Source organism: Sorex fumeus, unplaced genomic scaffold, assembly GCF_029834395.1.
Source record: "Sorex fumeus unplaced genomic scaffold, SorFum_2.1 ptg000013l, whole genome shotgun sequence".
NCBI lineage: Eukaryota > Metazoa > Chordata > Mammalia > Eulipotyphla > Soricidae > Sorex > Sorex fumeus.
This window is the reverse complement of record NW_026606070.1, coordinates 35,694,685-35,709,435: the sequence shown is the minus strand read 5'-3', so window position 1 is coordinate 35,709,435 and position 14,751 is coordinate 35,694,685. Positions and strand designations below refer to the sequence as shown.

Below are 14,751 nucleotides of genomic sequence, written 5' to 3'. Positions count from 1 at the left end.
CCACCGATGTTCAGGGGTTACTCCTGGCTCTGCACTCAGGAATCACTCCGGGCAGTGGGGACCTTATGGGATGTTGGGAATCGAACCAGGGTCGGCTGCATGCAAGGCAAATGCCCTACCCGCTGTATTATGGCTCCAGCCCCCGAACATTTTTCTTTAAACTAGAATAAACAAATCAGTAAATATAAAATTATAGATATAAAAATCCACCAAAGAAAATTAGAGTTCACACATCCTTTAGAAGCTGCACTAATACATAGATATGGCACTTTCAGACACCACAACATAAAGTATATCAAGCAATTAAAGAGACAGAGACATATATATATATACATATATATTGCACCCACCTTACTCAACAATGGTCAGAAACAAAATCTTTGAAGCATTTTCAGAAAAGAAGAATAATAAATTAATATTATTTTCCATTATCTCACTGATTATGAGAAAAAAACAAAAAACATAATGCATAATGATAGTACATAATGATGCTTGTTTAGCACAGCGGTAGGGCGTTTGCCTTGCATGCAGCCAACATGGCCGACCAGAGTTCGATTCCTCTGCCCCTCTCGGAGAGCCCAGCAAGCTACTGAGAGTATCTCGCTCACATGGCAGAGCCTGGCAAGCTCCCGGTGACGTATTCGATATGCCAAACACAGTAACAACAAAGTCTCCAATGGAGATGTTACTGGGCCTGCTGGAGCAAATTGATGATCAACGGGAGGGCCTTTACCTTTTACTTTACTATAATGATGGTTGTACTATATGGGAGTTGGGGAGTGCATCACAAATACAAAACTACTGACTAATATAATGTCAATATAAAATGCCTTTTTGAACTCCTAGATATTATTTAAAATAGCTACAATGGCATTTATCACACACACAGAGCACTGTTTTTCTTTTTTTCAAGAAAGAACAATCCATCTTTAGCTGTGGATGAGTAATATAAAATTTAGTAGTTTTAGTACATGTTATGGAAACTTGATAATATGTGAGTAATAACAAAATAAGTAAAAGTATTCAAGTAGCTTACCGAATTGGTGTTAAATGTTTAATAACCTGTATATAACCTTGAGCAGTTAGAAACCAATGACTTGAATATAAGCACTTAAGGAAATAGGATTCTAGCTCAGCATTTATAAGAAAATACTGCCAAAGTTTCAAGTCCTAAAGAGAAGTATTAAAATGCTTCTTGGCTCTAAATCAGAAAATGTTCTATTGAAGTTGGTGCAGAGAAACTAGAGTATGATCAGCAAATTTAGGTGACTTAAATTCCATCTGAAACATCCACTTTCCAGGAAGGAAATTGGTTATTAAGACAGTATTTTTAACATATGAAAGGTTATCTAAAAAAAGTTTCCATGACAAAAGAAACATGGTCTAAAATTAAAATACAACTACTGAATGTAAGAAGATATTTGCATGCTATACATTAGATGCTGGGAATCGAACCCGGGTCAGCCGCATGCAAGGCAAACGCTCTAGCTGCTGTGCTATAGCACAGCAGTAGGGCGTTCGCCTTACAAGCGGCCAAGATGGCCGACCCGAGTTCGATTCCTCTGCCCCTCCCGGAGAGCCCGGCAAGCTACCGAGAGTATTCGATATGCCAGACACAGTAACAACAAAGTCTCCAATGGAGACGTTACTGGGCCCGCTCGAGCAAATCGACGATCAACGGGAGGGCCTTTACCTTTTACCTTATACATTATATAAAGGACTAATATCTAAGATATATGAAACACTCAAAAAGCTCAAAAATAAAAAAAGCAATAACATCACCTAAAAATAAGATGAATAGGCACTTAGAAGAAACAAAATAAGGTCTGTCAGTAGGCATAATAAGAAAAAGTGTTTAATGTCACTTGTTATCAGAGAAATACAAGTCAAAGTGACTTTCATACTAGAAAGAATGGCATATATCAAAAATACTGTAAACAACCAGAATGGCAGGGATATAGTGAATAAATAACCCTTTTTCACTGTTGGTGAATCTTACAGGGTTCTGCCTCTATGTAAAACAGTTTGGAGCATGTTCAACAAATTAAGAATAGTTTTCATATGAGAGATTATTCTCAATTATCCCTCTTCTGACATGTATCCCAATAAACACAAAAGCATGATTCAAATATTTCATATACACCTATACTCATTGAAGTGCTAAGTATAATAGCCAGGGTATTGAAACAATCCAAAGTCAAACAATAGATCTATAGACAAAAAAAATTGTGATATATATATGTATATATATATAACAAAAAACTATATAGCTGTAAAAAAAGAAAAATTCTGTGGTTTGCTGCAACTTTGATGAAATTAGAGGACATCATATTAAGTGAAATAAGCCAGAGGTAGAAGAACAAATACCAGATGACTTTATAACAATGATAATAGAGAAACAAAACAAGAAAATAGATGATATTAAATGAGGACAAACTATTGGCCTCTGACTGCAAAATAGATTACCGAATAGGGCAGGGTAAAAGAAGGAAAGAAAGAAACGGTGAACTAAAGACAGAGCAAGAAGAGGGTTTGGGACATTTTGTTGGTGGTGAAGGTGCAGGAACTTTGTTATTCAAGACAATGTTGAGAAAAACAATCTCTGGTGGGCGTGTGGTGTTAGAATGATGTATATATGGAACCCTATCATTGACATTATTCCAGCTCATGGGGAATCATGCGTTTTAGAGCACATGCCAATGCATGAAGCCCTGAGTTTGATCCTGAGTACTGGATGAACTCCCAACAGCACAGCTATGACTATGGTTCCTAGAACAATGCTAAAATACCTTAGCTATTTAAACTATACATGTAAGAGATCCCAATTTTGCATGAATAATTGTACTATTGCCTTCTATTCCACAACTTTTCTATCAACCATTTCACTGGGTAATAATAACACTTAGATATAAGGCATTTATATGTCACTTCAGTTGCTTCTCTGAGGAAATAGTTTCTTTTTTTTTATTTTTTGAGAGTATACTGCATTTTTATTTGTGTAATTCTATGTTAATTTTGCCATTCTTTTTAAAATTTATTTTAATGAATCACCCTGAGACACAGTTACAGATTTACAAATTTTCGTGATTACATTTCAGTCATGCATTAATTGAGTACCCATCCTTCCACCAATGCCCGTTCTCCACCACCAATGTTCCCAGTATCCCTTCCACCACCCCTACCCTATCCCGCCTCATCCCTCTGTGGCAGGCACATTCCCTTTTACTCTCTCTCTCCTTTGGGGTGTTATGTTTTAAAATGTCGGTACTAAGTGGCCATCATGTTCGTTCCACAGTCTACTAGGAAATAGTTTCTTAAGAAATCCAGCACTATAGCTAAAACAAATGAGTTTGGTGATCCGAATATACAATCATAAGGCTGTGCCTGGGGGAGAGGGAACGCCCACTTCTCCAGTGAAAATATGGAGCAAAAAAAGAAACTCAAGTTCTGGTGAATGAATGATACAATATAAATACAATTAGGGTGGGTTTATTTCTACCATTGGCCACCAGTGTCACTGTCTCTCCCTAACACCATAGGCAGGTTCTAAAGGTCACTGTGTGTCTTGCCAAAGGCAAAGGAATTGCCAAAGGTTGTTCCAGAAGCCTTACCAGTTGACTTTTCATTTGTCAGAATAGCTCTAGGCTCTTTCCTTACTCACTTTACTGGAGTCAAAGAACTGTGCCAGCCCCTTCCTCCTTTTCTAGGCATTCCCAGGCCCCAGTGGCAACTGGTGAAGTCCTTGAGCTGGATTTACAGACACTCCTGGCGAAGTCTGCTACAAGAAGCATCTTGTTGCAAGAAGAGAATATTTGACCCTTAAACACTGGAGGTTCCCACAATGCAAGGACAATCCATGAATATCTCTCTCTCTCTCTCTCTCTCTCTCTCTCTCTCTCTCTCTTTCTCCACTCTCTCTGTTTCTCTGTTCTCTCTCTGTCCTCTCCCTTTCCCTCTCTCTTTCCCTCTTTCTCTCCCACTCTCTCTCCCTCTCTATTCTCTCTCTCTCACTCTCTCTCTCTCTCCACTCTCTCCTTCTCTCCCTTTCCCTCTCCCTTTCCCTCTCTCTTTTCCTCTCTCTCCCATTCTCTCTCCCTCTCTATTCTCTCTCTCTCTATTCTCTCTCTCTCTCTATTCTCTCTCTCTCTCTCTCCCTCTCTCTCTCCACCTCGCTCTCACGCTCCCTCTCTTGCTCTTAATCTCCACCCTAAGGGCAGCACTGGACCCTCCGAATTCTAATTCTCTCCTCCCCTCCTATCAAAGCACCCCTGCCTTTGCACAGACCAGCAACCGCTAGTGCGGTGTGGGGAGCGGATCTGCGGGTCCGGGCTGTGGGTGGAGACCTCCCACCCGCCGCTCTCAGGCTCCCACGAGGTGCTGCGGAGCGGACCGGCCCCTGCAGCAGGTGACCCCGGCGTGCGGCGGTGCTCCGTGCCTTCCCACTGCACAAACCCCATCCCCGACCGACCTTGCAGGAGACTCGCGGAAGCTTAGACAAGTCAGAGGACCAGGGTCCCCAGTTGGGTGAATCCCTCTCTTCCCCTCCCTCCGCAGGAGGAAACTCAGAGCCCCGCCAGGAAGGAGTCGTCGGGGCACCGCGGGCACGCAAGAACCGCGTGGGAACTCCAGGTTCGGAAGTTGGAGAAGGTGGGGGTGGGCGATCGCAAGCTGTAAAAGCATCGATCTCGCGTCTGGGGGGGTTGCAAGAACCACGCGGGGCTGAACCTCTCTGAGAAACACCGGCTCCCGCCCGGCACCCCCGCGGGACCCCAGGGCAGCTCCAACCACGCCCCGGCCCGAGCTGCGGGCGACGCCACCCCGGGGCTTGCGTGCGAACTTACGGAAGAAGATGTACTCGGTGTAGCTGCTCCAGATCTTGTCGTCGCGGTACTGGTTGACGAAGGCGGCCGTGCCCGAGGAGTTGCACGCCACCATGTGGAAGCCGGCCTCGGACAGACGGTCGAAAGCCTGCTCCAAGTAGGTGAACTTGAGGTAGAAGCGCGACGTGTACTTCTCGGGCGGGCGATCGGGGTCGCGGCTCTCGTTGAGCGTGTCCCCGAAGACCTCCTTGGCCAGCGCGATGCGCCCGCACACCAGGATGCGCGCCACCCGCCGGAACTTGGCGTCCGCCTGGTTGTCGCGCACGGCCGTGTAGGAGCCGCGGTAGCCGAGCGTCAGGAAGCCCGAACGCTTGTCGGGCGCCGCGCGGTTCCCACCGCCCGGCGCTCCGGTCCCCGAGGGTGCGGGAGCCGCCGCCGCCGCCGCTGACCCCCGCAGCAGCAGCGCGTCGCTACTGCCCTGCGACACGTTGTCGTCCAGGTCGCTCTGGCAGCCTTCGTCGTTGATGGAGTTCTGCTTGGCGACCTTGGGGGCCAGCAGCTTGACCAGGTCGCCCAGCTGGAAGTACTCGGCCTCGCGCAGCAGCCGCTCCTTCTCGGGGAAGTGCTCGGGCAGCGCCAGCTGCTTGTCGCGCAGATAGTCCAGCACGTACCTGAAGAGGAAGCCGTCGCGGTCGATAAAGAAGCGCGCGCGGCTGTCCCTGGGCAGCTCGCCGCCGCGGCGTCGGACGCCGCCGCCCCGGGGGCTGGCGGGGGAGAACATCGTGGCCAGAGTGCTGTCCGGCACGCTGAGCAGCGTCGAGTGCTTGGTCACATACACCTGGCCCCCCACGTTCAGCTCCACCACCTCGGGGAAGGGGGAGGGCGCGCCGGGCCCCGGGGCGGCGGCGGCGGCGGCGGCGGCGGCTGCAGCGGCGACGCCTGCAGCCGACGCTCCGCCGGGCGAGCTGGACGCCGACACCATGTCGCTAATGGGGAGGATGGTGCCGCCGCCCGTGTCCTTCAAAGCCATGGTCCCCCCGGCCAGCGGTCCGGTGACCCTGGAGAGCCGCACTTTCGGGGGGCGCCCCGCGTGCGCTCGCGGGCAGCCCTCGGGCGGGCGGGCGGGCAGGGGCCGGCGCGTGTCCGCGGCGCTCAGGGCTCGGAGCACCGGCAGCAGCGGCGGAGACGGCGGCGGCGCCCGGGCTCCATCGGGGGGTGGGCAGCGAAGCGCGGGAGAAGACTCCGAGGGCGCCGCGGTGGCGGCCGAGCGCAAAAAAAATAAGCAAATAAATAAATAAATAAAATAAAATCAAAACGGGGGTGGGGGAGCTGCTGCTCCTTGGGGGGCGTCGGCGAAGTGTGCGAGAGACGGGGCAGAGATGCTCGGGAGGCGGCGGCTCAGTCTCTCCGCCGCCGACTGGGCGGAAGGAGGGATCGGAGCAAAAGCAAACTCGCCGCCCCAGCGGATGGCGAGCGCTCCCAGAGACCCAGAGCGCGGACGGTGGCGCTAAAACTACTCCAGACAGCCGGGGAGGCGGCACTGGCACTGACGTCAAGCTCGGGACAGAGCCCCGAGCCCCAGCTGTCATTTAAAGAGGTAGTCGCCCGCCTCCCGCTGCCGGGCGCCGACACTAGGGGGCGCAGTGGAGCCCCCCACCCCCACCCCCCACCCCGCCCCACGCGCGGCTGAGCCGCCAGCCAGCCAGCAGAACTGACCAGCAGGGCGAGCAAACGGAGAGAGGAATTGCATTCTGCCTGTATTCATCCCATTCCCTTACTCCATCCTCCCTCTTTCTTTCCCATCTTTCTTCCCTACTTTTCTTCTTCTCTCTAACCAGGTCAGACTAGTAACACTATGCCCCCCCCCCTTTCTTCCTTTTTTTTTCCCTTTTCTTTTTTCGTTTTTCTTTTGATGTTTGTTTTAGGTGGGTGAGATCCAGGCGGGAAGGTTTAGATTCCGCTGAAGATGCAAAACTCCTAATCTGAAACTACTACAAACGTTAGCAAGCGAACTGTGACTGCAAAAAATCAAAGGGGGGGCGGGGGAAGGGTGTTGCTTTAAGCTGAAGTCTCTGTGGTTTTACTATAGTTTTTAAATGAAAAGCGAAATTCTTCAAATCTCTAGTACAGTTAGATGCTCTGGTTGCATATTTAACTGCTTCGCATGCACCACAAGGAGCTGAAGACATTTTTTAACTCTAAATGTGATTTCAGTTCACAAAACTAATAAAGAATTGTCTGTAATGGGACATACGGCTTTCCTTCTTTCATCGTCTTAGTATTGGATTCATAGTAGATGCTTAATGAATGTTTAAGAAGGAAGAAAACACCTCAGGGAGGAAACTTACCTTGCTATTCCGTGTGTTCTGCTCAATGTGTCATTAATCTCTGTTTTCCCATCCAGTTCCATGGGATATGAGGAATAACCTATGTTTTATTAACATACTAACCCCATGAGCCAAAAAAAAGAATAATATTAATTTAAACTCACCTTAATTTCCTTTTGTATATAGCCATATATACACCCATACAGTATGCAAAATCAGCATTACTCGTGATAATGAGTATAGATAGAAATGCAAATGAAATATCTTCCTTCCTCAATGGTTATACATGCCCCAGCATCTTTTTGTGTTCAGAAACATGAAGAAGCATTGATTTATAAACTAAAAGTGGAAACAGTTCAAGTAAAATTTTTCTTCAAATGATACATTATAGTTAGATTTTTATCCATTGATTGTTAAACTAATGTCATTTTAGTATTTTTATTATAAGTTCAGTGTAAATTCTTTTGATTTCTTCCCCTTAAATCTTTCAAATTTAAAATTTGAGATAACAGTTGAAGCCTCAAATCTTTATAAATAATTAATACAACATTCTTTGGATCATTACAGACTATATTTAATTCATTGATTTATATAAGCCACATCCACAGAAAAGGGTTTATCAGTTTTGGAGTTAAATTACCTGAAACAAAAGCCAAATTGACCAATGAAAAGACACAATGTTATTTTCCAAAGACTTAAAACTTAGATTTGATAGACATCTTTATGCAATGCTCTTGTTCAAGCTTATTGCCTTTCTTCCAAGCTAATAAGATTGGAAGATTAAGAAAGAAAATCTATTTTCTCCTTCATTTAAGAACTATAAACAGAAAGTATTCATATCTTAAATAATAATTCTTAAAAATGAATTAATAGAGCCTTTTTAACCTATACAGATGAATAAAAATATTGCCTCAAACCACCACTAATGAAGACCATTTATCATGAGGTAAATGTTCTTCCTCATAAGTATGGTACAGATGATAGAATTATAATGAAGTGATGCATGATAAATATGCATATAATGCATGTAGGAATGGAAGGTTTCCATAATTTGTAGGCTAAAATCCATTTTAAGTCTCTAACTCTGTAAAATATGTTTCTAATGTAAATGTCTCAAAATTTGTATTCTGAATAATATTATAAATGTCTTTTGTTTTGTTGTCTTTGTTTGGGGTGCACACCAGATGGTATTCAGGGAAAACTCCTGGCTCTGTGTTCAAGGGTCACTCCTGGCCATCAAGTCACAGGTAAGGCAAGCCCTGTATTACTTCTCTAGTTCCCAGGTCAGAAACTACATTTTATTTGGAGGGCAGGGCACACCCACCTGTGCTCAAGTCTTAATTGTGCTCAGCAGCACCCAAGCACCATTTTTAGTACCCGGGATTGAATCATGATTTGCTGTGTGCAAGGTTAGTGTCTTAACTCCTTCATACCTCCCTAGGTCAAAATTCCTAATGCATTACACTGTGAACAATTTTTTTTTGTTTTTTGGGTCCCACCAGCGATGCTCAGCGGTTACTCCTGGCAGTGCTTAGGGGACCATATGGGATGCTGGGAATAGAACCCGGGTCAGCCACTTGCAAGGCAAACACCCTACCCGCTGTGCTATTGCTCCAGCCCCTGAACAGTATTACTTTTAAAAATAATCCCATCAGTGCTGATTGATTTCTCTCCGATTACTTCCCTCCTTATACTCCTTTTGTTTTAATGCCCAACTATATTCTGAAATCACACTCCTATCTGAACAAAGTATAGGTCTAGATGACTGTCCCTGTCATGTTTTTCCCTTCTGCCAGGAATGCCTTTCTCTTTCTACCAGTTCCCTAACACTTTCCCCCTGTTTGCCTTTTCCATTCAGTCTCAGCTGAAATATTATTAGTTTAGCATTTACCAAACCAAGTTATATTCGCTCCTTAAATGTTTCTATACCACCCTGTACTTACACCCTGTCAGGAACAATGGCACCACGTGTCACAATCATCCATTCTATCACATAGATGCCATCTCCAACACGATGCCAAGTCCCATAAGAGAGAGTCGTTCTCTGTTCTACTGAAGGAAAATGTGTTCATATTGTCATTGGGTAACCAAGCATCAGTGGGTGATTGACACTTGCCAAACAATGAGATTAAAGATAAAACTATGTTCTTCAACAACTAAAATGGAGACAAAGTAAGAGCAGAATACGATTTTCAACTTAGACTTTTTTCTTTTCTTTTGTTTCCTTTGTGTTTATTTGGGGCCACATTCAGTAGTATTGAGTGCTTCCTCCTGGTTCCATGTCAGAGATCACTCCTGGCGAGTCTCTGGAAAATCATCTGCTGTGTTAGGGATCAGAACAGCACAGCCTCATGCTAGGCCAGTGTCTTAATCCCTTTATTATCTCTCTGGCCCAGAATCTGATTTATTAAAGTCATATCTAAGTGAGAAAAGAAATCAACAGAAAGAATTAGACATTGTTAGAGGAATCACTTTTGGTGAACTGAATAATCAACAGCAGGTAGTATAATCAGAAACCTCATACTCTAACACAACACAGAAACCAGCAGTCTTTTCTAGTCCAGGACCATATGTATAACAAAGATTGTTCCTTTAGAAGATTTTTTTGTTGTTGTGAAGAGGTAAGACATTAAACTTCTCTGACTAGAAATGATACTGTTTGACTTCACATTCCCAGAACATTTTATAACAGAGTGAAAAATTTGTGTCTCTGAAAGTGCAACAGATTAACCAATGTAAAGTTGATATTATTAAAAAAGGGCAACTTAAAATAGAAAATAATCATTGCTTCACTAGGCAGGATCTGCATCTTTGATAAAGGAGGAAGAAAACATAAAGTAACAATGAGATTTCAAATTAGAAAGAAATGGTTAAACTATAACTTTGCTTCTTAATTGCTTAGTAATATAGGCAGACTAATCCCTCTGAATCTCAATTTCCTTGTGAAAACTATAGACATTATAAGAACCATAACTTCTTGATGTATCCAGTACCAGGAACATTCAAGTTCAACGGACTTCATTGGATTTAGTCTTTGCGAGGGGTGGGTGGATATCGGTATCCTTACTGGACATATCTAAAATCCTAAAGCAGCTGAACTGATTGCAGTAGCTCTGCCTAGCTTTCCTCCAGTGTTCCTATCCCCTTTCCAGGGTCTGAGGTAACGTGGTTCCTTCATCATGAGTATTCCTGCCCCCTTCTCAGTGTGTCCTGCCCTGTCTAAATTTATTCTCTTTCACATGTTAGCATGCAAGACACTGATAAGTCTTATCTGATTTAATGTAGCATGATCCTATGCTGATTTTTAAAAATGTTTCAGATTTTTAAAAACTATAATATAAATACACCTTTTAGCTTACATGTCTCTAAGGCAAACTGCATTTCTAATTCTCAGGAATCTGTCTAGTATCTGTTTTACTCAAAACGGTTGAAACATGTACCAAAAGTTAAAATTCTAAGCAAAAAATTCATTGATTCTTCTTAGAAACAGTTTTTAAAGAAGTTATATTTTATAAAATATGGGAACTCAAGATATAATTTTCTAGAAGCATCATTTAAAAAGTAAAAATGAAATTTATCAGTTATTTAGACCAAATTATCAAAACTGTCATTTTCTTCAACATGGGGTCAGTTTAATGACATAAAAAGTATGCTATATTCATCATAATAAATTATTATATAACACCGTTTTGTTCCAGATTAGATATTTGGGGTTTGGGGGGAGTTTTGTTTTGTTTTGTTTGGGGGCCACGTCCTGCTAATCCTGCTATGCTCAGAGATTACTCCTGGCTTTGCACTTAGGAATTATTCCTGGCGGTACTCAGTGGACCAAATGGGATGCTGGGGATTGAATTCACTTTGGCATCTGCAAGGCCTACCTCTGCACTCTGGTCCCCAATATTAGATATTTGTAATATTAAGTAAATATTCTATACTTATAGCACATTTCAATTTGAACTAGCCATGAATTGTGTGTCCACATGTGGTTAATAGTTATGATCTTGCACTGCACATATCTCAAGTTTTTGCAACTCAAAAATGCTTTTATTTATGAAAAAACAAGATGATAAGTATTGTTACTGTTGTTACTGTGTCTGGCATATCAAATACTCTCGGTAGCTTGCCGGGCTCTCCGAGAGGGGCGGAGGAATCGAACTCGGGACGGCCATGTTGGCCGCTTGTAAGGCGAACGCCCTACCGCTGTACTATCGCTCCAGCCCGATAAGTATTGTATAACATTTTATTTTATTGTAATGAGAGGGGGCTGGAATTCAACACCAGTAAAATCATCTAACCAACAAAAAGGAAAAGAAATGAAAGAAGGGAGGTAGGGAGGGAGAGTGGGAGGGAGGGAAAGAGAAGAGAAGGCAGAAAGGCACGAAGGAGGAAGGAAGTCTAAAGTGAAGAAGGAAAATAAACTATCTTAATGGAAGAACTTTGGTTTCTCTTTCAACCCTATCATATAGTCTTGTCAGCTAACTCTGAGCAAGAGCTGCTCCACAGACACTTCTTTGAAAAGCAGCTCAGATCTTATCACCTCCTTTCAGGTCATCATTGCCAACAGCAAAACCAAACATATGATGTAAGGAGTGTCTGGAGATCAACCAGTTGGCAAATAATCAGAAAAGATTGAAAAGTAGAAAAGAAAAATTGGTTCACCCCCAAATATCTCAAAGCAGTTTTGAGAATTTCTGTAAATTGTGAATTGAAAGACTTTGTAAATGAGATATTTAGGACACCATAGCATCATAACTTCATGTATATGTTACACAGTATATGCAGCAACTCAAATGTCTTATTACAATAGCAATACTAGCTCTAATCGACAGTTTAATTTTATAGAGCATGACGAAAGATTTATGAAATTTAATAGCCAAACATATAATGCCTGGCATAGTAAAAGGTGATTTGATAAATATACACAAATAAAATCTTTTTTGATAACCCATTTTACTTTTTTTACTTTTGGTTTTGGTTTTGTGGCCATACCAAGAGGTCCTCAAGAACAGACCAGGAAGTGCAGGGATCAAACCCTCTGGCATACAGAGCATACTCTTTCATTCTCTAATAAGTGATTTAGCTCTCTAGCTATTTACACCATTCTCGTGCTAATTTATATGACAATAATGTTATTGAAGTGAGTAATATGCTCTATAGTATGTGTAGTGGTATATATTTGTAGGAGTTGTGTAGGAACAACCATATGTCTCCTAACAACAACGCATCTTAGCACCAGAAAATTGGGAAATCAGGCGGCATAATTTTCATAACACAGTTGAGGAAAAAGTTGACGCTGGACAGTGGAGATAACATCCAGGAGTGAATAGATCCTTTACATGATGTAAACCAAGAGCCAAAAACTAAAAATCTTAAATGCATAACTTAAACATCACAAATTCCGTACTCTTGTATTAAAAATTGCATCACTGATTGGAAAACGATGATAAAATATAAGGAAAGGTAATACTAATTTATAAGAACCAGACATATTTTCTCTTGGAAATGCCTTTAAATTAGAATCTTCACATTAATTTACTATTTTGACAGGTAACTGATGAATTTGACTCCATTATTAAAACTGTCATCATAACCGAAATTCATTCATTACCCTTAATTTGTACATTTCTGTCCTCCCTATGAGATTTTCCCAGAATATTTTTAGATAATAATTGTAAGGAACTTAATGATCCTCACAGGAATATGTACAGAACTAGAATAATGCTATTATAAATATTACCCTTTTGTCATATTGTGACAGGTAATGAGTTTGTAAAGTTGTTACTCTAATATAGGCTGCAAATGTTTAATAACTAACTTAAATATAAAATTAAATATTTAAATTTAAAATAAATGTCACCAAGTAATGTACTCAATAGTATTATGGATGGAAATGGTGGTAGTTTGATATGATAAAAGACAAATATGTTTACTTATAAATAAAATTATTTTGTCAATGAAACTTTTAAAAAGAATAACAGAAGGGATGTCAGTTATCTTGAGATCCTTGATAACCTGAGTGTGAGGTGAGATGTGCACCTACTGGACAGATGAAGCAGAACTTTATAAAAGCATTAATGATTACTTGATCACTTGACATCTCGTTACTCATCGATTTGATCAAGTGGGCACCAGTAATGTCTCCATTCGTTCCTGTTGCGTGCTAGTGTAGCCCAAAGGCATCTGCTCGTTCTAGGAACAGGAAGAGCCTCAAACTTAACGTTCAGGGTCTTGAAGAAGAAATCTGACCATCTCGTAGGTGAGCAGCCACGTGGTCTTCTGACGTCCCACGGAATCCAGTCAGTAATGGCTATAGTCCAGTGGTCATCTCCAAATCTCATTACGTGTCCAGCCCATCTGATTTTTGATGTCTTGGCAGACAAGACAGCATCCCTGATTCTTGACAGTCGATGGAGGTCGGAACTCTGGATTCTTTCTCTCACTTGAGTGGAGTGTGATACTCCAAGTATAGCTCTTTCGATTTCTCTTTGGGAGGCCCGAATAGCATTCTCATCCTGTTTGCACAGGGTTCAGGTCTCTGAGGCATACGTTAATTCAGGAAGAACAGTAGAATCGAAGAGATGTGCCCAGAGCTGGACACATCTCCTCTTAGCTATTTCTTGGACATTCTTGAAGGTGTTCCAAGCCGCCTTCTTCCTCCTGCGCAACTCAGGTGCCAGATCATTCGTAATGTTGACTTCTCGACTGAGGTACACATAACTGTTGCATTCGGAGATGGTCGTTCTGTTGAGAGCAAATGGAATGTCAAGAACAAGACCGTTTCTCATAAACATTGTCTTTGGGAGATTCAGCTGGAGTCTGACCTTTCCACACTCGCAGTTGAAGTTGGCCAGCATTTGTGACACTTGGCTAATGTTTGGTGTTATTAGAACGATGTCATCAGCGAAGCAGAGGTGTTGTAATTGCTGACCATCTACCTTCACTCACATTCCTTCCCATTCCAGTCATCGCATGATGTTCTTGAGAGTGGCACTGAAGAGTTTTGGTGAAATTGCATCGCCCTGCCAAACCCCTCTCTTGACGTCACTTCCCTGTAGAAAGGTGAGATCCTGGTAGTGGATCCATAATCAGCTCACGGAGGATCCTGATGTATTGCATCATTATTTTTTAAAAAAATTATTTTTAAAAAAATCTGTCAAAATTTGCAATTTCATATATTTCAACTTAACCATGTAATTTTCAGTAACAATTAATGTAGGTCTTAGGGGACAGTGATCCTACCATAATATAACTAAATGATTACATAATTAGAAGTGCAAAATTTATTGATACTGAGCATACACATTTAAGTGTGCTGTTATTTATGATTTTTCAGAGAAGTCTTATAACCCTTTTTTCTCGGTTTGTATTCAAAGAACTGTTCAAAGTCACGGTCACAGTCATGTTCCTCCCGTTGTTCATCGATTTCTCGAGCGGGCCCAGTAATGTCTCCGTTATGAGACTTGTTGTTACTGTGTTTGGCATATTGAATACATCACGGGTAGCTTGCCAGGCTTTGCCGTGCGGGCGAGAGAAGTACTACGCTTATTAATTGTCTTACAAAAATTCTGAATCATTTTTCATATGTGCCAGTTTTTTTTTGCTTG

At 42.5% G+C, this 14,751-nt stretch overlaps 1 protein-coding gene across 1 annotated transcript in view; it reads right to left on the bottom strand.

Annotated features, from left to right (window-relative positions):
* Positions 1-5,850, bottom strand: part of KCTD8 (potassium channel tetramerization domain containing 8) — a 235,890-nt gene extending 230,040 nt beyond the window's left edge. The window contains exon 1 of the mRNA XM_056111323.1: positions 4,842-5,850. Coding sequence (XP_055967298.1) covers positions 4,842-5,850 — 1,009 coding nt within the window. The remainder of the gene's footprint in view (positions 1-4,841) is intronic.
* Positions 5,851-14,751: the final 8,901 nt, after the last annotated feature.